At 41.0% G+C, this 23,630-nt stretch overlaps 1 protein-coding gene across 1 annotated transcript; it reads right to left on the bottom strand.

Moving 5' to 3' along the window:
• Positions 1 to 8,657: 8,657 nt before the first annotated feature.
• znfx1 (zinc finger, NFX1-type containing 1) lies at positions 8,658 to 22,980 on the bottom strand. Its single transcript, XM_041034212.1, has 19 exons — positions 22,847 to 22,980; positions 21,934 to 22,031; positions 20,913 to 21,823; positions 20,222 to 20,456; positions 19,699 to 20,051; positions 19,338 to 19,517; positions 18,904 to 19,010; positions 18,032 to 18,270; positions 17,722 to 17,853; positions 17,300 to 17,448; positions 16,827 to 16,970; positions 16,617 to 16,725; positions 15,961 to 16,199; positions 15,342 to 15,481; positions 14,650 to 14,782; positions 14,232 to 14,399; positions 12,280 to 12,390; positions 11,982 to 12,077; positions 8,658 to 11,758 (listed from the first exon to the last, which is right to left on the bottom strand). The coding sequence occupies exons 2-19, from the start codon at positions 21,977 to 21,979 to the stop codon at positions 9,308 to 9,310; spliced, it is 5,943 nt and encodes a 1,980-aa protein (XP_040890146.1). The 5' UTR covers positions 21,980 to 22,031; positions 22,847 to 22,980; the 3' UTR covers positions 8,658 to 9,307.
• Between the last annotated feature and the right edge of the window lie 650 nt (positions 22,981 to 23,630).

Raw genomic sequence — 23,630 nt, 5'->3', positions numbered from 1 at the left:
GTACAAAGTTATGAAATCGATTAAACGTCAAGGAGAACAACTGAGTTTTACAATGCCTTTTAAAAAGGTACACGTATCTGCTTCTTTGCAGAAAGCTGTTTCAAAGCAGAAGATCTACAACTGCTAAAGGCTAGAGAAATTAAGTCCTCATGTTCCTCATGGGGAAGTCTGGTATGTGCCAAGCATGATACATAATGTACAGGGATTCCAACGTAGTCGACAGTAAACAAATATTATTTTCTTTAATGATTGTAAAACACTGTAATTTAGATGATAATTTTCAGCATGGCGCGTTTTTAAATCATCAGCACCCCAGTACATTAACATTTGTTGATTTAAACTGTACACAGTTACACAGGGTCCTGGTGCTCATAAGCAGCTGAAGAGACATTTAACTACAGGCATTCACTGTTTTTCCCACTTCAGTAGCTTGAATGCACAGAGGGTGGGAATGATGCCTTTGCCACTTTGGATCATCAACAAACACAGCTTTAACTTTTGCACTACAATTTCACCCATAAATATCTTGTTTAATTAGGGAAATGTAACCTATAATATGGTGCTATTTAAAGCGTAGCATTTGTCGTAAGCCAAGAAAATGAGGACAACACAACAGTACAAACATTTCAGAGAACCCACTGAAGCATTAAAGTGTGAACAAGACACAAGTGCCCTCCCTGCTGTAAGGAGCATTCAGACAGGTTAAGGCTTCCAGAGTAGTGACAGTAGTAACCATTTCTGGATCTCCTGTCTTTCTAAGTGGTTATACTTTACATAAACTCCACTGAGGGCCCCCTAAAAGTATTTTACCACTAGAGCTAACTACAGTCAGGTGAACTTTTTATCTCATTCTGTTATTTAGTGCCACAATGTTGTCACAATGCTAATCTCATCTGTAAGTGCCAAAGTGCTGTAATTCATTATGAATCATGTTATGGGACACTTTCTAAAATTACTTCTACAATTTTAAAATTCAATCAGTACATTTACAAATCCCAGTCAAGTTGCTTTGACCCTTTATGAGGTAAATTTGTTGGCTGTCTTACCAGAAGCTGGATGGGAGGGTTGATGATCAATTTCGTCTGGTCTGGCACGTGACAGATTGGTGCAAGGGCTGGAAATGACGGGAGGTCGGTAGCTCTACCAAAAGAATATGAATAGTCCTTTCGGCAACTCCACAGATGTCTTATATCCATGTTATGTATTCATAGGAGGCTGGCCACTGGTTAACCTGCATTTAGGAAGCACATGTTTCATTCAGCATTAGAAGGTGAGCAAACCCTGTAGCCATGCTGTGCAGACAGGACTTATAAAATGCTGCTGGGTGTAGTTACAAGCTGTTGATGGTTAACAAACACCTAAACTGTAGGCTGCCTGCCTATTACACCACAATGTCCAGTTTTCTATTTCTATGCGTCACAGGCTCACAATGAAACACCTGGTCCAGGCTACTGCAAAACATTCACCTGTGCTGTATGTGATTTCTGATTACAGTCAGCAACACCGCTGATATTATCATCCGGCGTTCACTCAGTGTGCATCAACCCTGCTATCAGTCCTGAGGGTTAACTGGGCTGTAATCACTTCAACTTATAGTTCTGCTCTAAACCTCACCTCACGCATTGAGTGCATGATTGCAGAAAACATTAACACGTAAACAGTGCACCCGAACTTGAAAATGTTTACCAGAAAAGTACAAAAAAAGATTTAACATAAGCAACAGCAAACATATTTTCACCCCTGTATGAGTTAAACTCTGCATGTTTAACACAATAACTGCTCTGTTAGTTGAAAATCCCTTTAACTGCGTTAACTTGTTCTCACAATGACAATTTAGCTAGCCCGGTTGCCTCCTTGCCTCGGCTAGCTTATACATTTTCTAGCCACATTTTTCATTTTTTACGCAGTCTCGTATACATCAAACACTATTTATAGTTAAAATAATAAAACAACTCCACATCTCTACATCGATTTTGCCTTTTCTCGTGCTCTACCTGACCATTACTGATTGCTGTTAGCACATCTACTAGCCAGTGGATTGCTTATGCTAACCGATCCGGCTAAGCCCTTATGCTAATCGCTAATGCTTCCAGCACACAGACGCATCCCAGTCTTGAACGTGAACTCAAAATTCACAGCATTGCCAGCCACCAAAACGCATGTTCATCGTGTTTACTGTGTATTTTTTTGTTATTGTTTTGTTTGTTTTTATACTGTGTTTTGTCACCAAAGCAGTCCATTTAGAGTACCCTTACCTGTGCAAAAAAGATTTATGACAACAGTCGGAAACAACGCTCACACTGACCCCGCCACCGTAAAGTTGCCTCCAAGCGAGGCATGCGCACTGACATAGCTGAGCTCAGATCGCCCTCTGCTGACCGCTTTCATACCAGCACCCACTGACACACAAACACCAACCAGCTCCATTGTCGTGGCCGTAGTGCCACAGACAGTAGTTATTTTGAAGACCCTGTAAATTGTGATGTTTTGTCATAGTTTTACCAAATAATATGCACAAGCAGAGCTAAAATGATCGGTGAATTAACCGATGAGTAAAGAATTTTATGGAGTAATGCAACTAATCACTTGTGTTTGGCAACCAAAGTTGCCAAACACTGTGTGATCTGTACTAATCCCTTACAAATAAATTAAATATATCAAAGCATAAAAATGGGAAAATATGTCGTTTGGGGGGGATTAACAACTAGGGTTTTCTTGTACACTGATTTTTAAAAAATTCAGGTTTATCTCTTGTTTTTTTTTTGTTTTTTTTACCATGTCTTACTTTATTCTATCATTGCACCCCTCTGTCATTTCTACCTTAATTTTGATACCCTATTTGTTCAGAGAGAAATCTTCATCTGCTGATGTCCCGTCGGTCCCATGTTCCATTAATTCTGGCATAAAGAGGTACTGACAATGACCATTTCAACGGAGGGCAGTAAAAATCTGAGGGCTCAGTAATACTGTGGCTCTGAACGGGAGTGGATCAATGAGTTTGGCAGTGCACAAATTATAAAGCCACACAGGCGTACAAAAAGCTGACAGAGGCCAAGACAGAGTGCGTGCAGGTCCCTGCTAACACAAATACCCATTCAACTTCTCAAGGCAGATTCGGCTGTGCTGGGGAGGCGCCAAGGGGATGTGCATCTTTGCTTAATGTTTTCCGTCGATGGAGCAGAAACATAGTTTGTTTTAGGCCTATTATGGCTTGTTGGGGCTTTGGTCGATGGTAAGATGCCCTAAGACATATTGATAATCATACACTGATGGTAATGGTAATAAACCGCCTTTGTCACAGTACTCACACATAGGAGAGTAGGATGGATAAGCCCAGGTATTATTTTCCCTTTCCTGGACATTTTTCTCTACAGCTCTGTGAAACACCAAGCCAAGCTTATTTCATATTCTGCACTGCACATGGCATATGGTGTTGTATTAAAAATTTGGAGGTAAATCCAGAGTTATGAAGCAGTTGAAGCAGCACTTGGAGGCCCAATGCAGCAAAACAACTTAATGTCACTCACTAATCTAGTTGCAGGTGTTCAGAAGAGCAGAGCTCAATTAAACCAAATTGGCTTTCACACAGTTATTCAAATTAGTTTAGAATCAAAGGCTCACAAACTAAATATGCTTACCTGGGCAGAATCGCCCTCTTCCCTTCGACTTTCTCCCTGCTCCCATACCAAGACACTGTCAAGATGGGAGGAGCTGAAATAAAAACGAATTTACATTTAAATCAGCCTGGAAGCTAAACAAAAATGTGATCAGGGCCTGTGCTTTTCCCACTGCCTTAATCAAAGTTTTGATGTGATGACACATGCCCTGTGAGAAGCTGCCTGGCTTGTATCTCAAGAGAGGACCAAGGTAATAAGTTATTAATGTACTGCCCATGCTACAATTAAGCACCAATTAAAACCACAGGTTGTATGTCAGACATATTACCAGACTCAAAACCTCTAAATCTCTCCCTGGCTTCTTGCTTATTTCTAACTGAGTTTCATAAAGTACATGTCATTTCCTGATTGTGGTGCAGATTGAAAGGTAGCCGTGTTTAGGAGTCCAAAAAGAAAAACTATTAAAAGAGCACCAAAAAATGTAATTTTTCTGATTTTTTTGGAAATTATTTTTCCTTTAATATCAGAATTTCTGGCTAAAATGAATCATAATTACTAAAACATTTTAGGTCCAGCCATTAAGTCAATTACCCATTGCTTCTGTACAATCTAGGATTGATGCAAGTGCCACTCCGTATCTGTTTCTGTTGTGTCTGTATCTGAACTGGATGGTGAGTTACTGCATACAATTGCTCTTACAGGGATGAACAAAGCTGTGTTAGATATTAGACCAGATTCATTCCAGATTTTCAGTAGCAGATGTGGTACCTGTGTTGAAGTCTGAATTAGAATTACTGGCTGTACATGACGAACCATTAGAAAACACCACTGAATCATAGAATACACAGTGTCTTTCTATGGTGTTAGATATAAGACAATGTATGTACCAAAATGTGACTACAAGCTGATATTGACTTAATAAAAATGACAAGCAACGGAGAATAACACTCTTCCATTGTGAAAATGTTCTTCCTTGTGGCATCACTTTTTTAAATATAGCTCAGGCTGACAAAGTATGAAGCCAAGTTTGACAATGCAGAGCTCAATCTGACAACCTGGATATGAAAGGTAAGCCTCACTTTCATTCTTTGTTTTTGGTTTTTAGTTCCTTTTAACATCTATTCACATTTTCTTTCTCTTCTGCCATAAGCCTTTGTCTTTATTTTTTTCCCACCTTTTATCTTGATTTTTCTTCCTGTCTGTCTGCATACCTCTCTCCCTATCATTCACTGGTCCAGTGGAGAGGAAGATCAGTCAAAGTATTCCATTCACTTCATATCAAACTGGGCCCATTCTTCCTCCATATCATTTCTCTCTCTCTCTCTCTCTCTCTCTCTCTGTCTTTCTCTCTCTTTCTCTTCTTCCCCATACCCTACATAGCGTCTCTGGTGGACTGAAAGCAGATCAGTAATCACTCCAGTACATCCCCTTCCCATCCAATCTGGCTGTTTCTCTCTTGATGTTATCTTTGTCTCTTTCTTGTTCTATGTGAATGTGTGTGTGTGCATTAGTTTCTGCCTATCTGTCTCTTTGTGTGGTTTTCTCTGTCTCTCCGGTCCAGTAGATAGGGATCAGTCAAATCCAGTGGGATATGAACAGCATGTTAACAGAGCCCAAAGCATCCGTGGGAATAGTGGCCAGGGACAGAAGGCCAGTTGAGGCTAAGTGAGCCTGCCACTGTCGACAAGAGGGAGAAAAGACCTGGTGATCCACTCGGTCAGAAACTCACACTTGAGGTTGCTGACAAATTTGGAGGAAATTAAGGCCAGTGGGGCAGCTGAGAAAAAAGATACTTAAAGTGACATTTAATGAAATTGCAATGGCTGTCCTTTATTTCATAACAACTTGTGTTAAGCAAACTTCTACTGCCAGGAGTGGGAGCAGCCTTAAAAAGAGTTCCAGGAGGACTCAGGCCTTTGAGGATTATGACCTTCCACACAAGGCAAAAATAAATTAAAGTGGAATGTGACTGAGCAGACTTCAAAGTGCATATGATGAAAAAAAAATCACACCTTATGAAAAAATTGACTTTTTTTCATAAGGTGTGGAGATACAGGAAAGTGCAATCACACAACATTATCATTACATAATACTTTTTTACCGTGATGACAGGAAGAAAATGACTGGATAATTACATCTCTGCATTTGTAAGATGTGTGTAATAACTTGCATATGTTGTTGAAATATGTTGCAATTATGCAGTGCTGTAAAAAAAAAAAAAAAAAAAGTTTAAAAACAACTTCTCCGGAGCACAACCATGTAAACAACCACTAATATATTATTTAACTCAGAGACGTGGTTCACTGCACATGAGGAGGCTTAAAGGTAACACATGATAGTGCTTTAAATCTTTTGCTAAAAGAACTGGGTTGTTGTTTGTTCTGTCTATGACATTGCATCACACACAGTTTCTATCTCGGAGAGCATCCTGTGCCATGTAGAAACTTTAGACCTCAGCCAGCTTTACTGATGAAATGCCTCCAAGGGAACATTAATGAGCAATTTTCTGATAATACAAACCCATTTCCCTTGCAGCCAACATAATACCAACAGTTCGTTCTATGAATATAGACCTTGGTGTATGAGTAATACTTTTTTTTTTCTCTGGCTGCATTTGAAATGCAAAGAGTTCACCTCCGGTACTGTCAAAACCTAAAAAGCTAAAAATAAAAACACCGAAAGTCTAAATTTCAGATTCAGATTTTATTGATTCAAGACCATGGCCCCACACACACACATATATGTGTGTGTATATATATATATGCCAGATGACACTGTGTTATCATTTTTGAATTGTGCATTTTGTTTGTATCCCATCTATGAAATACAAACAAAAAGCACAATTCAGAAATGATTGTCATCTGGCAGGCATTCTTTAAGACACCTAATTTGCCTTTAACATTTGGTTTATTCAACTCCAATAACAAATGGAATGGAACAAATGGTACTTTGGCAATTACTTTTCCCTATTACTCATTATGCTTACATGTATACATTCAAACTATCATGAGGGGGGCTGCACTCAGCTGCATGGCAAAGACTGAAGACCCTGTGATTCCTATCCAAGCCTTCATGTCTACCAGTGACCTTAGAGATTCTTTGCTTATTCAAGTATTCAAGAGCCTGTTTGTCATTTCAGTTTTTTTCTTTTTTGATCCAGCATGTCATCAGAGGGCATGGAGAATCACTCCTCACCTAGATGTGGCGATTTGCTGGGCTGTGTAGGATATCATACATTCTCCTTGATGCCACATGCCCACCATCCTGCTGGCCTGTTTCTCCTTGATACCTGCCCATTGGCATCCTAGCGAGGTTGTAGGATGGCTCCCAACCTTAACTGTCCAGTTGCCACCATGACCACCAAGCACTGTGTCTCATCTGAGACTCTGCTATCTCCTTCCTGGAGCGTTCTTACCTTTGTGTTGTGGGAATTATTTTCAAAATGGGCACATTGAATACACATTTTTCAGTCTACTGGTCTTTTTTTTCTTCACTGCATAGGCTAGTTTGGAACGTGCCAATCACTTTTTCAATACGCTTTCTGACAATGAGCTTGCTAATAGTATTACAAATGGTTGAAAGGGGAAATAAGTGAGGTGACGTGATGCTGATGTGTCACTGAGGCTGCATTTAAGGTGGGTAGAGTGATTCTAACCCAATATGCTTTTTGTCAGATTCAGTGAATATCTGTTCAAGGTCGGCTAGCTGTCTGTTCTGTTTTGTTCTGCTAGCTGTGTGTCTGTGTGCCCCCACCCCACCCCCCCCAAAAAAATCCAGCGTTCCTGCACAGGCCTAGCTCTAGAATTTGGGAAGCAAACGAAGTGACTTTGACTGTTCCAGCCAATCAGTGATCATTTCTTTTCTGATCTGCTGAATTCAAATGTCAACAGTTTCTCTTCAGAATTGCTTACTCCAACTTTAAAATTTTGTGTTTTGGTTGGGATCTGCAACAGTGTCTGTCTACTGAGTACTTAGGCTTTACAGTATACTTCTGAAACCCCAGAATTTTTTCAGACTCCCATCCTTCACACGTATACAGCATAACTAGTGTGATTAACCCATCAGAAAGATCTGACAGAACAGATATAGGTAAGTCAAAATATACCGGCAAAGACAGCTTATAGCATTCAATTCAATCAATTTAATTGTGCGAACAGGACACTATTCATGCTCTGCTATCAAGAAATGGTGACCGATTTCATTTGTCTTGCTGGTGGTTACTTGGTAATTTATTTTTTTTTTGTTGGTGCAGGCTGAAACTCTGAGGATAACATATTTTAAGACCACCTGACATGATAGATGAGACAGTCCACCCTGTAGGATATTACCATTTTTCTGCAGTGCCTCTTTTTGTCCAGCTCTCTCTCAACCCCAGCACTTGAATCCTATAAATACTGAAAGAGTGGCACCCTTTTAAAGTTTGCTCAATTTTAACCTTGTCATGACAGCACATTTTTGTTGTTCTTTCTTCCCCCTGCAGACAGCACAGTTTGCATTGGAGCTGGTTTTGTGACAGGGACACATTCATCATGTAATAAAGTGATGCAAGCTGTTACAAAATGCCAAAATGAAACTCAGCGACTATGAGTCTTGTACAGTAGTGAAGAGGAATTGTAGCTATTTCAGGGCTGTTCCTTGGGCTTCACTGCCAATGATGTCCTGTTAGAGACACAAATGATTAACTCTTACTGGTACCAGTTCAGTGTGTGTGTAAGCTAGAGACAGAGAGAGTTAGAGAGAGAATTCATATTTGCTGTAATGGTGAGGAGGAAGTCTCTAAAAATGATTTACAAATATTGATTATTCCCTTATACTGAGTTTATGTCCATGTGTCTAAATTTGCTTTTCTACATATGCATGTCTTGTAGCAGTATAACAGGTTTACACATTAATCACGTCTTCTGAGCTTAGTGCTCTCAGCATATGAAGACCTGTATTAAAAAAAAACCAAAACAACACAAAGTATAGCCCAATTATATTTTTAGAAACATGTTGTTAGAAGGCATGTGTGCATAAAATGAAGAGAAGAATGAGTTTATATGTCCAGACATTTTTATTTCATATGAGCAACTTGCAAGCAAGATAAAAATCAAGTAATTTCTCTGTATGTTCTTTTACAGTGTTTTACTGCCATCTATTGTTAAGGTACAGGACAGCTGTTACTTACACAGGGAGTCTTGAACACTTCAAAGGGTTACAGTTAGTAGGTCCAGCTTTAAATACTATCATCTATCACTTACTCTGTGACTTGCGGCTGATCCTTGATACATGGTTTCTACCGCAAAGCAATTTTTAAAACAAAACAACCACCCACCGAGCCTCGAACAGCAAATGTTAAAACTTCCATTAACTAGAAGTTACAACAGTGTGACATAAATTCATGATAGAAAGTAAATTGGATATTTGCAGATAAAAAGTAATAAAAAGTACTAGTATTGCTTTTACATTGAAAAGTCAATTTCATGCAAGAAGATTCTCGTCTCAAACAGAATACTCTGTCCATCTGTCTCTCAGGAGACTTGATTGCCTCAAAGTGAAATAGACAGCTACACTGTCTCCTTTTATTTACAATGTCCAGCATGTATTAAAGTGGTTATTACAGTAAAACCATAACTGGTTGCCTCTCATGGGTTTTGCAACCAACAGTTGGGGTTGAAACTACACAGCCACAGACTTCTCCAATGTGGCTTTCAGAAGTCAAACTGATCAAAATTCAGAAGGTTGTTAGCTTCAGACCAAGCAGGATGCTGTGCCCCATCCATCTCTGAGGCGACTTGGTTGCCACTTTCTAGTCTGTGCTGGCTCCCACCAATAGTAGCATCACAATCAGGGCACTTTCGTCTTTCCATAGCCCCTCCACACTCTGTTATTACATAGACATGGCCATTAGGACATTTGTGCCAGTGTCCTTGAGGCATTTTTATAGCTGAGACGATCATCTTTCGCTCCTCCTCACTGATCCCCAAGCCTGTGAGTGGAACCTTTTTGTTCAGCTCCTTCATGGTTTCTTTCACTCTTTGTTCATCTTGCTCAGTGAATTGGCCAGACTTTTCCAAAACTTCGTTTATGGATTGTACCTCAGATTGAACTTTATTGCTTTGTCCATTCTTGTCTGCCTTATGACAATGGACGATGAGTTCAGTGAGGAAGGTGAGCCTCCGAAACTGTCTCTGCAAATCAAAGACCTGTTGGTCTGTGAATTTTTGCTGGTAGTCATTGAGCCAGCACACAAACTCTGCAACACTCTTCTTAAACCTGTAACTGTGCATGAATGACATGTTTTCCCTCTCAATCTTTTGAAGCTTTGCAACTCTTATTAGGAAATTCATCTTGTTTTCCAGGATCCACAGGTCATTTGCTGTGAGAAAGCGCTCTCCTAGCTTGTCTTTGATGGCCATATATTCCCTTTGCTTATGCATTTCATGGATGTCAAGGTTTTCCGTCCACTGTTGTTGAAGAGCATTCCTGTGCTCTTTAATATCTGCCTGATTTCCATTTATCTTCACCTTTACCATCTCTATCTCGGCCAGACTGCGGTTGATGTGAGATCCATACCGCAGATTCTTCCGGATAGGTGTTTTGCACTTGGGGCATTCTTTTAGTCTTATGGCCACCTCTTCTTCATTTGATTGCTGATTGTCATCCATCCCCATGTACTTGTCCATGGCTGTGCATTCAATGATGTGTCCACAGTCCTCTAGCTGAATGAAGTTAGCCTCAGGGTCATCCTCAGTTCCGAAGAAAATCTCTGTGACCTCACTGTGATCACAGATGCGACATTTGCTTGGACATTTGTCTCCACACAGACCTATGCACGGGTGGCCGCAATCCAGGACCTTATCACAGGGTCGGGTGCATGGTGGACGATCGCATGGCTCATGGCAAAGCTTACTGCATCTTTGGTGAGGGCACTGCCAGGCACACGGCTCAATGCATGGAACACAGGGCTGCCCACATGGCCTCATACATTGACTGTGGACGCAGCAGTTCTCACATGGTCTCTGACAGGGGGGGCAATCACGAGTGCAAGGCTCCCTGCACTTGTGAGAGCAAATCAGGGTACGCTCACATGGGTGAAAACATGGCAAATGGAAGCGTCCCTGATAACACCTCCCACAGTTACCACGGCAAGTGTGGCCACATTTTAGCTGATGCCCACATGGGGTCCTACATTCAGGCTCCTTTATCTGTGTTTTATAAAAGCAAGCATTCTGCTGGCTGTGGCCGCACTTTAGCTTTAAGGTGACCAACACCTTGCACTTACTAGTGCATAGTTCCCCGCAGGCCGAATCACATGGATGTCCACAGCAGAGCATTTTCTGGCAAGGCTCCTGGCATACAAATGTCTTCGGGTCCTGGTGGCAAGGAACCATCTGTGTGTGTTTACACTGTGGTATGATCTTCTCAACCTTCACTGGACATTTCTTTGGGCATGCTTTATGACACATAAGTGTGCACCTGTGTCCTTGATCACATAAAATCTTCTGGCACTCCTTGCGACACTTGTACTTCTTGTGCTCAGGGTCGTAGGGGTGGCAGACACTTGCACAAACATGGCCACAATCTAAACGGAACTGGCAAGGCTGAGTGCAGCCCCCCTCTGGGGCGTGTTTGAAGTCTTCTGCTTGAGACGCTTTTATCTGTCGATTTGGATGATTCTGACAGCACAGGTTCAGAGCCTTCCCAGCCTGGTTGTTCTCCTTCAGAGTGTGGAAGATGTTGCTCCACAGTTTGACTTGTCCCAGTATTGCACTGTTGCAAATACAGTAGAGACCTTTCTTGGCTCGAGACAAAGCCACACAGACGCGATTGGGGATGCTCAAAAAGCCAACCTTACCCTGCATGTTGCTGCGGACCAGAGACAACAAGACAATGTCATTCTCTTCTCCCTGGTACTTGTCTACTACATGCACTTTGACGCCTGAGAACTGGCTGGCTGGCATAAGTCTGCGCAAGCAGTGGAGCTGGCCGGTATAGGTCGTAAGGATGGTAATCTGCTCTGGTTTGTAGTCCTGAAAGAGAAGATAGCGGCAGAGAGCGACTACAAACATGGCCTCGTGTCGGTTCTGATGGCTTCTCCCATCTTTGATCTCCTCTTCTGGGTAGCTGTGCTCCACGAAGAATAAATTGGTATTGAGGCCCTGTAAGACGGAATTTCATAAAAACATATTGTAGGTTATTCTTTGACATTTATCATATTCTTTTGAATTCCATTTTCTTAATCATATATACACTGCCCATCTTTGTCTGAGAGGCTATGCAGATGCTTTTTTATTTTATCCATGCAGGCAAGTAAACAGATATCCACTGCTAAGAAAAACAAGCAGATTGGAGACGCAGCAGGAGAGCAAATACAATACACACCTTGATGTTGTCATAGTCCAACACAGAGGGATGGTTTTCCAGCTCTGAGTAGATGTGTGGGGTCAGAAGACGGGCAATTTCTGGCCTCATACGATGCTGACGAACAAACAAAAACACAAACACAGATAAACATGGACAATCACATAAAGATACAGAGGCATACATGCACCTACAAGCATAACCACAAACATGCCAATTCAAGTCTAATGTGTAACACATTCAAGTTGTCTTTAATTGCATCATCTAGTGTTACATTCTGCAATAAGCTGAGCAAGTTAAAAGATATAGAAACACAAACCTGGTAGTTGAGCCTGACAAAAGGGACTCCCACCTTCACCAGCCTTTCGAACATGGACACCTCCAGGTTGAAGTTCTTAGCAAGTTCATAAACTGTGGCGCTGGGGTGCAGCTAAAGGAGAAATCATATGTTTTGTATATGCTCTGAACACTTTGGTTTTCACAAATGATTGTTTAAGAACCATAAAAATTGATGGCTTAGTTTTTATTTTTGGTACAAACTCAGAACATGTGTTCGTCTTGTGGCCTCATGGAGAGGTTTTTAGGGCTAGAAATATTCTTTTATGATCACTATGGCATTTTCACGCAAGTTTTATCATCTTTTGAAACCTGTTTTTAATCTTTAGAAAACAAACATATGCATTTGTGTACCTGAAACTTGACATTTTCTTAATTCCAGCTTTGCCTTCTTCCATACAGTGGTGATTAATTTAACTTGGAAAGTTTCCTGAACTGGATTTGCATATTTAAGTGCATTAAAGAGTTCAAGATCACAACCATGTAAATGAAGAACAGAGTCATGACTTTCACGGTCACATGCTTAGAGTGGCCAGATCATTTGCAGCTATGTAAATGCTTGAGAACACTTATTACACAGTTCCAAGATACAGGTGGAGGCAACTATCTCTATACAGTAGCAAGCCTAGAAGGATAAACAATATTCTGTTATGGGTTTCTGTTTTAGGGTGACTGGATGGGAATATAGAATATATGCAAATGAACTCTAACTTTCTTTTGCTGTCCTGCTATTTTATTTTATTTATTTATTTTGCTGTTTTTCCTGTTTGTGTGTGGGTTTGTGTGTATAAGTGTCTGTGTGCAAACCTAATTTAGCTAGAGGACAGAGTGTGATTGTGCATGTATGTGGGAAGGGTGTGGGGGAGGCAAGACAAATTCTAATATAAATGTGAAGCATTGTGTTCTGCTCGATTCACCACCAAACTTGTGATTAATGAACAGCACAAGAATGCCAAAGCTTATTTTACTCGGAAAGTGTGATCCATCCTCCTCCATTACATGCACACACGTCTGGGTTCCACAAAAACAAAACTCTGAACACTTGTTCATAGAGACAAAACATATACTATCAAATGGCTTTAAACCTATGAAAAAAAACCAAAACAAACTAACCCATATTTTTAGTGTCAATTGATAAATCAGAGATACTTTAATATTGATTTATTTATTTTGTACTTTCAGTTAGCATGTATCTGGCATATTAAGTTGGGCCAACTTGTATGAAAAAAGTGAAAGGAGCCTCAAGCACAGTGGTAAATTACTTTCATATTAATCTAATGTATCAGTATAAAAATGGCCATTGATTTCTGAGCCCGAGTTACAATAAAAGGAATTATCAAGTCAAACTCAATTTTAAATTCCATTCTTATGCTTGCCGAACTTTCAGTACAACTGTAAAGAAGTCAGGTTTGTTAGTAGAGTCAAATACATGCATAAATCCATGCATAAACAGAGTACACTGAGCAAATATTAGGAGAAGAGGAGATAGAAGTTACACAACAAGAAGAGACCAGGACAGAATATTGAGATGTGTGATAGAACTGTGTGTAGTTGTGATCGCATACTGCAGATTGCTAGACAGGCTGCCTGGCCATATGTCCTTGGCAGGCCCTGACAAGTTGCTGTAATAGTCTACTGATGTCGAGCATATCACTCCTCACTCTTCTCTTGTAATGTCTGGCATAGGATATTTTTCTTTTTTTTTTGTCAAGCATCCATTTCCCTCAAGGCAACACACAGAAACATACTGACAACCACACAAATATGCAAAATTCTTTCTGACAGGTTGTCCTTCAGATTTTTACCTAGGCATGGATAGAGGATGATGGCCTATTCAAATACACTGGCACACAAATAGTCACACAGAGTTTAATAAGATTGAGGCTCACCAGGAGTTTAGGTAACACTGCCCTATCTGTCTGTGTGAGCTCTTACCTGTTGGTGGTCTCCGATGAGGATGAGGTGCTGGCATGCTTGGCTCAGCGTGGTGATGGTGTGGGCCTCGAGAACCTCTGCAGCCTCTTCTACAATCACCAGGCGTGGACGCACTTCCTGCAGAGCTGTGCGGAACTTGGCTGCTCCTGTTGTTGTCATGCCAATAACCTGATGGACAAGATATCTGTTATTTACACACAATCCTAGCTGTCAGTGTTCATCTGTTAACTTGCTTCTTGGTATCTGATAATACAACAATGTATTATATCACATAAAAATTCTACAACTCAAGCATATTTCACCTTCCTTTAAATTAGATACATTTTTCTGCCATAATATTTGACATAACAAGGATCTTCTGTAGGATCATTAAAAAAAAACACTATTCTTCCTGTTCACTACTTCAGTTATACTGTACCGTGGCTTTCTGAAGCAGACAGAGGCTCTCACGTCGTTTTACATCAGCCAGTCTATCCACTGCGTTCTGATACGCATGTTCAGTCTCTAGGGCTCTGGTGCGAAGCTCTACCCTGTATTGTGACACCCACAACCTGCAAACACAGAGTAAATTAATAATAGTAAAACACGGTGACAACTGACTCAATAATATGAAGCCCTGAAGACTCTCATTATTTTTGCTCTGCAATTGGAGGTATACTAAAAAAAAAAAACAGAAAACAAGCTATCTGGTGCTTGATATTACCCTTAGTGTAGCTAAACAATTACAGCAAGACATATTATATCTGTCTTGGAAGGAAATTCCTCTATTTGTTAGTTTAAATGATAATTAAGACTATGTAAACACGAGTCCTTATGGTCCTGTTTTCACAGTGATAAAAGTTATGTCTTGGCTTTCTGAGGTGAGAAGATCCTCTGGGATACATTTTCCTGGTGATTAGTGGACTTAATTATACACATTGGGAATAGACTACCTCTACCAGACTGAGGTTGCTTGGGGGATGAGAGGAGTGAAGGTAGAAAAATGAAGGAGGAGTGAAGGAGGAGAGAAATGTAAGAAAGGTACTAGGAGAAGTGATGGAAAGGGAGAGCTGAAAGAAGAATCACATAGTGAATGAAGGAAAGAAAAGTGAAACACAGACGTAAACCTACCGATAGAGTCTCCATCTGTCTGTCCGACTCAGGGTCCACACATCAAAGACGTTATCAGCTTCTTCTTCAGTCATAGTTGAACTCTTCCCCAGCTCTTTTCTGATTTTGTACTTCATCTTTTTCTTCTGACTTCGTTGCATCTGTATAGATCAGGACAGGTCAGACTTTGAACTTTAGACTCTCAGTTCATTAAGTCACTAAATGCTGTTCAATCAAAACAGGATAGGTCCACTCTCTTAGTATGTTTCAGATTAAAGGTAACAGATGTTTTTGTTGGTGAAGTAGCAAGTTAAGCAAGTAATTAAACCTTTGCAGGTATCCTGTGGAGTACCTGACCACTAGTAATGTTATGGAGCAATGTGATTTTGAATGGGGCCCTACACAAGCATGCATATGTACAAGCAGGAGACACGAGTCACAGTCCTGCCAATGGCTTTAGGCTGTACCACTGATCGACAAATGGGGGCAGTAATGTGCAAAGAAAGCACGTTCATACATCTACTCCACTCAGACCACTCTAGCATTGTTCTAAATTAAAGTGGACTCAATCAGTTTGTCTGACTGAACTAAAATGTTAAACTTGTGAAATGTTAAACTCTTTACAATGTCTTAATTTTACCTCCCATCCTTCCTCACTCTGCTCAGCCTGTATTTCAGCTTTATCCAGGGTCATGGCCAGCATCAGTTCTTCCACTTCTTTGACAACCTCCTTGATGTCTCTCCTCTTTCCTCCATTTCTACCACCTCTGGAATTAATGTTGTCTTCAATAAACCGCTCTGCCTGGATCAGATCTGCCTCCTCTGCAATGTCAATGAGGTCCTCCTCTTCTAAGTCCATTGCTTCCTCCTCTGCTACATCTAACACATTGTAATCAGAATCAGTATGAGTTCATTCACCCCAAACAATAAATGTACAGAACTTTAGTTTTCAACAACAACTTATAAAGATGCATGGAGAATAGTACGCAGTAAAAGAAAACTTTAAATGCACAAAGATGGCACAGGGAGTGAGTGAGGGGACAGACAGTAAATCATTATTGTATTGACATTACAGTTCTGTTTTAACTGCTGTAGAATGAACACGTGGATATGAACGACTGAGAATAGTGCAAAACTGGTTTTCATTTGCTTGCTTAGAAAATCTAAAGGTGGGACTTGAGTGTTCTGACCAATACAGTTAAAAGTTTGAGATGCTGTTAAGACACTGAATAGAAACCAATTATCAGATCCTCTTACACTGTTTCAGTAGAGCACAACTGACAGTTAAAACCTTACCTTCATCTCCATTTGCATTCTCTGTCTCCCTCTGCAGGAAGACAGTGGAACCCAAACCCAGCCACTCCATAATCAGACTGGACTTCTCATTCCAGTTCTCAGCGGCATCCTGCATCCACAAATCATTTCATAAACAAATAACTAACTGTTCACTCTGTCAGCTTACACATATACATAAAATTTTTCTTTTTTTTATTCAGTGTCACTCACAGGTGGTAGGTGCAGACTGTTCCAGTGTCTGAGTGAAATGAACTTCTGTAAGATGCTTTCACGCATGATTCCTTTCAGAGAACACTCCAGCTTCACGCTGTGACTCTGGATCTCCCTCTCCTCCTGACACAGCTGCCTGTAAACCTGTTGAAGAGTTGATGAATACGGTGATTAGGTGGAGAAATCACACGGGAGTGCGTGTGATATACTGCAACGTGGAGAGCTTCAAGCATATCAATGTGTGACATAAAGAAGAGGTACAAAATGTGCAGAACCCAACATCAACATGACAAACACTGAATACACTGAATACAGTGTTACAGGCTAAATAATTATGAATTATTTAAACACACTATATCCTTTCATATATTCTTAAAACTTTCTTATACATGAGAGAAATCAAGTGTGGACAAACTTGAAACGTCAAGTTAAGTTATAAGAGTCACACTGAAGGTAAGGCAGCACGAGCTCACCTCATTATATGCAGCACGCAGGTGAGACGGCAGCATACGTCTGAAGTTATGTGAGTGGGTCAGCTCCCTTAGATTGAAACGCCTCAGGATCTCACTGTTGCTGCGGCCTCCTACTCTCACTATGCCGTCTTCCAGAAATTTATGAATACCTTAGATGGAGGGGCAAAGCAAATGCACATCACATCTTGTAAAACGGAAAGCTTATTCGTCTCACATTGTCCTTGAAATAGGTATTTGTGGCCCAGTAGTGAACATTTCAGCATATAAACAAATGCACCTGCCAAGAATTATTATTTGTATTGGGAATAGATGCACCCCATTTGTTGACAAGAGACCTCAGTGTTTTTAAAATCATTTGCCAAACCACTCAAACACCATATAAAATATATCTGATATTATTATGAACTACTATCACTGCTTACCCTCAAGGAACTGATCCAGGGCATGGTTAGTGTAACACACTACCAGTATTGGAGCTTTGTTAGTTTCATTTCTCCAGAGACTCTGATTGGTCAACAGAGCCTGAGCAATCTTAAGGCCAACGTAGGTTTTTCCTGAGAAAGTTGGGGAAGCAGAGAACCTTAATTCAAAGGTATTTAGGAGGAGATTTTAACCTTGCAATTCTTTGTATTTTGCCATTTTACAGATATGTAAAATAAATCTTACACTTTCATTCACAAATGAATAAATAAATAAAGTCATCCTTCCAACAATGGCTTTTCAATTTCTTACCAGTGCCAGGCGGTCCCTGTATAATGGCCAGCTCACTTGTGAGGGCCAGCTGTAAGGCTCTCATCTGAGACTCATCCAGCTCCAGCTCCTCCATACTTGGCCAGGCCTCTGCTTCCAGGCTGTGAAAGGGCTGCACGCTGTGCTTGTGGTCAGGGTGAGCAATAGATGACAGGTCATACACATCTCCTCCTTGCAGATAAGCTGGGGGTTGCACATCTGTGTTGCACTCCACGATGTACCTGGTGGTATGATGAATAGGATGTAAAAAGCTTCCATTGCAATAAACGTATGAAATGCTTATCACAGTCAGTTTGTATAATCATTAGTGTGAGTCGCTGCACAACAGCAGCCACAATGATGCATGCAGGATTTTCCTTATGTTAAACAGATGTAAAAATCGATACCCTCCCGGTCCCCACTGTTAAATTCAACAACAAGAGCAACAACACGAAAATAGACACATAGACTGAAGAACTGTTTCTGATATATGAGTGATTTTATGTTACTGATAACTCCCATATTGGAGTTCTGAGGGAAGCACTGTTTCATGTTGTTTCAGTTAGTAAGTCACTTGAGAAAAGTCTGAGAAACAGATGGCCAATAAAGTGTCTCATATAAGATATTACTTTGTGGTATCTGTGAAGGGCACTGGGAGTGCAGACAGTAACAAAACTTTTGAACTCATCCACGCGTGATTGCTTTTTGGGAATACCATGGCGATATAATTAGTTACAATTAGTCATGCAAGTTTAAAGTGTCAGAGCTGAACTTATTCTGAAAGTGCTGTGGTATCATATATTAACAATGACCTTGACATTAAAAGTGCTCCACAGAACACAAACACACAGACACACCCACACATACAGACATACCTCTGGAAGGGCAGGTCGTCCTCCTCCTGTTCCTGTAGGCCCTCGAGGACATACCGATAGGCCTCAAAGTAGGCTGTAGTCTCTACCATCAGGAATGATTGATCTCTCTGTGGCATAAAGAGGGTTTCGTTCAGTTCTTGTTTGTCGGGTTTGTTTAGTGGTGTTCTGTCACTGTATGTTTTAACTCTGACCTGCCAAGGTGTGGTACAATACATCAAACTGTAATAGTTATGCTTGATATTGTGCATGGTTCCTCCTAAATAGAATAAAAATAGTATATCTGTTTCATATAAAACCACACTGTATGCTGCATAAGACATTACATTAACAGATTTAGTAAATAAGTGGCTGAAGTCTGATTCTCATGTATCCTTCTGCAACTGCATGCATTATGTCCTTCTAAAAAAACTGTTTCACAAAACATACTACCCCACCTGAATTCTGGCCAGTTTATATCTGCTTTCTTCGGTGAAGGTAATCTGGACTTGTCCCTTTTGCAGATTTTCTGGATCTCGATCCGACACTGTGGCAAACAGGAAGCTCTCAAAATTATCACAGGAAAGGCAGACCAGGGAACCGTAGAGAAGCCTCTTGGAATTCTGCCAGCGCACAAACTGTAGGAAAGACGCAGGAAATATAAATACGTGATTTTATTATTATATTAGAATGTATTTGACTGGGTAGTCAAAAGTCCTTTTAACATGAGACTATGACAAACATCAAAATGAATTTCCAAATTTCCCCATGGGGATTAATAAAGTAAATCTTAATCTTAAAATCCATCCAAAGACTAACCTTAAGTGGCTGAATGTCAAACTGGACGATGTAGGCAAGGCCGGTGTTCGTGCACTTGGGTACCACCAGCTGTGTGTCAAAATATACATGGATATCATCAAAGCGCTTCATCTTCAGAGTTTTATCGCTACTTCCTATGTCCATTTGGTTCCAGAGCAATTGCTGGATCCCCTCGCGGAGGGGCCGTACAAAGTCCTCTCTAAGCAGCCGGAAGTGTGTGTCAAGGTAGAGGTGAGTGTTTGCGTAGCGCTGAGAGGTGAGGTTGGGTCTAAGGAAAGGCCTGTGCTCCTGCTGGAACTCTTCTGGAGTTGGGTAGATGGGTATGGTCCTGAAATCTTGCTGCTCTTCTTCATCTGTGTAAGAAACAATGGGGGGTTCAGTCACTTAGTCAGATTTGTGGAATTTTTTTCCAATCCCAAAAGATTTTCTGACTAGTTGTGGAGTGTTGGTTTCAGGGCAAGGTATCAAATCAAGATGTTTAAAAACAAATATAGGCCCTGTTCAGACCTGGTATGGCCATTACCTGGGTTATCACCACCAGTGGGTAGGAGGGCATATGTGTCCCTGTCAGAGCGCAGAGTTCCCTCCCTGGACCTTTCCTGGAGGTGCTGGACCAGGCCCTGAAGACCCTCCACAGACTCTTCCATTTTAGGCTGAATGTCCACTCCTGATGCCCTCAGGCTGTTGATGGAGGCTTGAAGCAGCGTCAGTAGCAAAGTCACTGCCCGAACAGAGCTGGCAGGGAAGTTGCTAAGCACCTAATAAGCATATGTTGAGAGTTAGTTAGTAAGTTAAGTTATTTATTAAACTACATGAGTTCATCTGTGAATTTAAGAGCTGTTAACAGAAAGAACCACAATAAGGCTAAAATAATATTTCCAACTGTTTTTAAGAAGCAGTGAAACAAGGTTTGTTAAAGGCTCTGAAAATGGATTTTCTCATTCAGATTGTTAAGCAATTGAGTTTGACAGGAACACAAAATTTGTTTGTTAGTTTGAAAATTGTTGGTTATTTCACATGAGAGATTTCTGTGTTTGTGTTTTCGTCTGTGTTGTTCTCATTGGTTTGAAGTGGGTGGGATTAGCTAGAAAAAGGTGATGTTTTTGAGCATTAATCTTGTTGTATCTTGTAGTGTTTTCCCTGTACTCCTTCATCATCCTTTAGCTGAATTTACAAAGTGATTGTTTCATTCTTTAATTCCTTCCTCGATTTACCTCTGAGAGAATAGCCACGATGTTTTCCAGATGCTGAGGATACTGTGCCCTGCGGACAGGGTTGAACTCTGACCCCATGCCCACCAGATAGTGGGGCAGGCTGGTGCGAAAGAACCCTGAATCTTTTATGAGGCTAGCCAGGTGCTGCAGAAATCCTCTGTCTGTCCGTGATTTGAAGGCTTTACTCAGCACTGAGCAGAGGAGTTCGACAAGGTCCTGCCTCATTTTTGCCTCACGAAGGACATCTTGTAGGCCAGGATGAGAGGAGAGGGTGATGGCCACCACAGACGGGTCTTTTTCAGAGAGTTCTTCTAGCATTTTATAGCCAAGGCGACGGCCCTGTGGTCCCTCAGCTCTGCCTGTAGAATTTGATCTTCCTCCATTCCACGCTTGTCCATCTCTTCTCTCACCCCCTCGACCTCCCCTTCTATCCACACTATGTCCTCCTCTACGTACACCAATTTCGGCCATCCCCCTTCTTGCTTCCTCTCTTTCATTTGCACCTGGCCCTCCATTTCTTCCTACTCCATCTCTCTGTCTCTCTGCACCTTCCCCTCTAAAACCACCCCTCCCTCTCCCTCCTCCTCTCTGTCTACCACCTCTTCCTGCATCTCTTTCGTCCCCTCTCACTGCATCTGCAGCTCCTCCTCCTCTGCCTCTCCATTGCACCCCTTCTCCTCCTCCTCCACCTGTTCCCTCCCTGCCTCTTCGTCCTGCCCCTCTTGCTCCTCCTCTGCCCACCTCTGCTCTGCCTCCTCTTCCTCTGCCTCTCCCATGCACCTCTACTCCTCCGACTGCCTCCTCTCTTTCTTGCTCTGCTCTTCTTCTGCCCTCTTGTTCTCTCGCCCTGTCTCCCGGTGCACCTCCTTGCCTCCTCCCTCTGCCATTCTCATTTTGGCCAGTATTATTACCTGGGGGAAAGAAAAAAAACACATTCATACAATGAGACTTTGTAAATTAACGTTGCCTGCTAGCCTTGTGCCCAGGTTTTTACTTTTGCCATCTCATACTGTAAAATTACCATTATTAGGTCCTCTTCTCCCAGTTCTTAAAGTCAGTCTGTCCATGGTCTTGCATGTGGTAGCCTAGTTGTTGAAATTTAGGCTGGTTGGTTGGTTTCTGAGTGACAAGAAATTAAAGAGTTAGAGTGAAAACAACACATTTGAGCACAATGACACAGGAATCTGACAGATGTGTAATTTGTGCATATAAGCTCATAAAAACAGCCAGCATAAGGTAGCAGTGAGTGACATCTCACTCCTGGTTATACTTTCAGTATCAAGCACTGTGATTTGCAAGGTCACAGGAGTGTTGGAGTCTGACAAGGGGTGTGAGGGGTGATCTCACTGTTAATATCTGAGGAAATCAAAGCAACCCTTGTGTTTGCCTGTCTATTTATTCTTAAAAGAAAAAGTGTCATTTGGTTTGATCTGTACTTGAATGTCCATAGCAGTAGGCACACTCTACATTTAAACTATTCTGAGACTTTAATAGTAGTGTGTGACACTTTTAACCCCAATGCATTTTTTATTCCAAGGCTTTTTGAAAGCGTCCTTGGCTTGTAATTACAAAAAGCCTGCCCTCTACTGGAAACTCGAAGAACTTGGGCATGGGAGTGTAGGTTTCTTTTCACTAGAAATCGGATGAAGGCTTTTGACCACAAAATATCTTTTGTCACGAAATCTGAAACACCCCGAGGCTAAACGTGTGCTTATGCAACAAATTAGTACATGTACATGCATTTTATTCGGTCTAATTTTCTCATGTTCTATATGTTCTCATGCTCTGCACATTTCGTACTGTGCACCGAGTATTGACATCAGTTTCGGTCGTTGTCTAAGTCCTATTTTTATTCACTTTTCCTAATATTTTTAGCCAGGTACCTCTATACCTCAAAAGTAACGTAAAAAAAAGAAAGTGAAAAAAGAACTTACCCAGACTGAAATCCACTTGACATTACTATTTCTAGGAACATTAAGAAGAGGAAGCCGGCCTATTTGCTATTATTGCAGCACCAACACCGCTCAGCTGGTTGTCTCCGTCAGCTGCTTAGACTCTCTGACTGCTCAGTCCAGGAAGCTGCTATTTAAATGCTCTGTCATTTTCGTTTTCGTTTCATCTGAAGAAACACACCACACCTAGAGGACATTGCGGAGCATGAATCTATCAATGACTAAGACTCATGTGATCAACACCTATTCACTCAAGTTACAACTGTTCAACATTAACACGCAACAGTGCGTGTGTGGCTGGATAGTCAGACTCTGGCAACTTTCCTGGTTTTTATTCATGGTAACGGGAAGACGCGTTCAGATATTGATACCAAGAGTGATACCAATACCACAGTGGAAAAATACTCAATTAAAAGTAAAATGCCACCATTCAAATTATTTGATAAGTAAAAGTACGGACGTACTGTCAGCAAAAGACACTTGAAATACAGTACTACACAGCAGAATGGCTCTCGTCAGTCTTTATCACCATATAGGATATTACTGGGTTGTGGTTATTATCACTGATGCATTAATGTGAAAGCAGCATTATAATGTTGTGGGCTGATGTGGGGCTAAGTGTACTTTATACTGCTGGATACTATCTATCTATCTATCTATCTATCTATCTATCTATCTATCTATCTATCTATCTATCGCTTTAGTACTTCAAGTTTATTTTGTTGCTAACATTTGTTTTGATATTAGCAAAGTCTGTTTAGTCTAA

Source organism: Toxotes jaculatrix, chromosome 3, assembly GCF_017976425.1.
Source record: "Toxotes jaculatrix isolate fToxJac2 chromosome 3, fToxJac2.pri, whole genome shotgun sequence".
Taxonomy (NCBI): Eukaryota; Metazoa; Chordata; class Actinopteri; family Toxotidae; genus Toxotes; species Toxotes jaculatrix.
The sequence above is the reverse complement of the archived record's forward strand: the minus strand, read 5'-3'. Positions and strand labels throughout refer to the sequence as shown.

Coding starts and splice junctions, on each gene's coding strand:
- znfx1 (XM_041034212.1), bottom strand. CDS start 21,979: ATGGACAGACTGACTTTAAGAACTGGGAGAAGAGGACCTAATAATG. Junction 18,271..18,903: donor GACGACCTGCCCTTCCAGAG/GTATGTCTGTAT, acceptor TCATACCACCAG/GTACATCGTGGAGTGCAACA. Junction 17,854..18,031: donor ACAGGGACCGCCTGGCACTG/GTAAGAAATTGA, acceptor CAACTTTCTCAG/GAAAAACCTACGTTGGCCTT.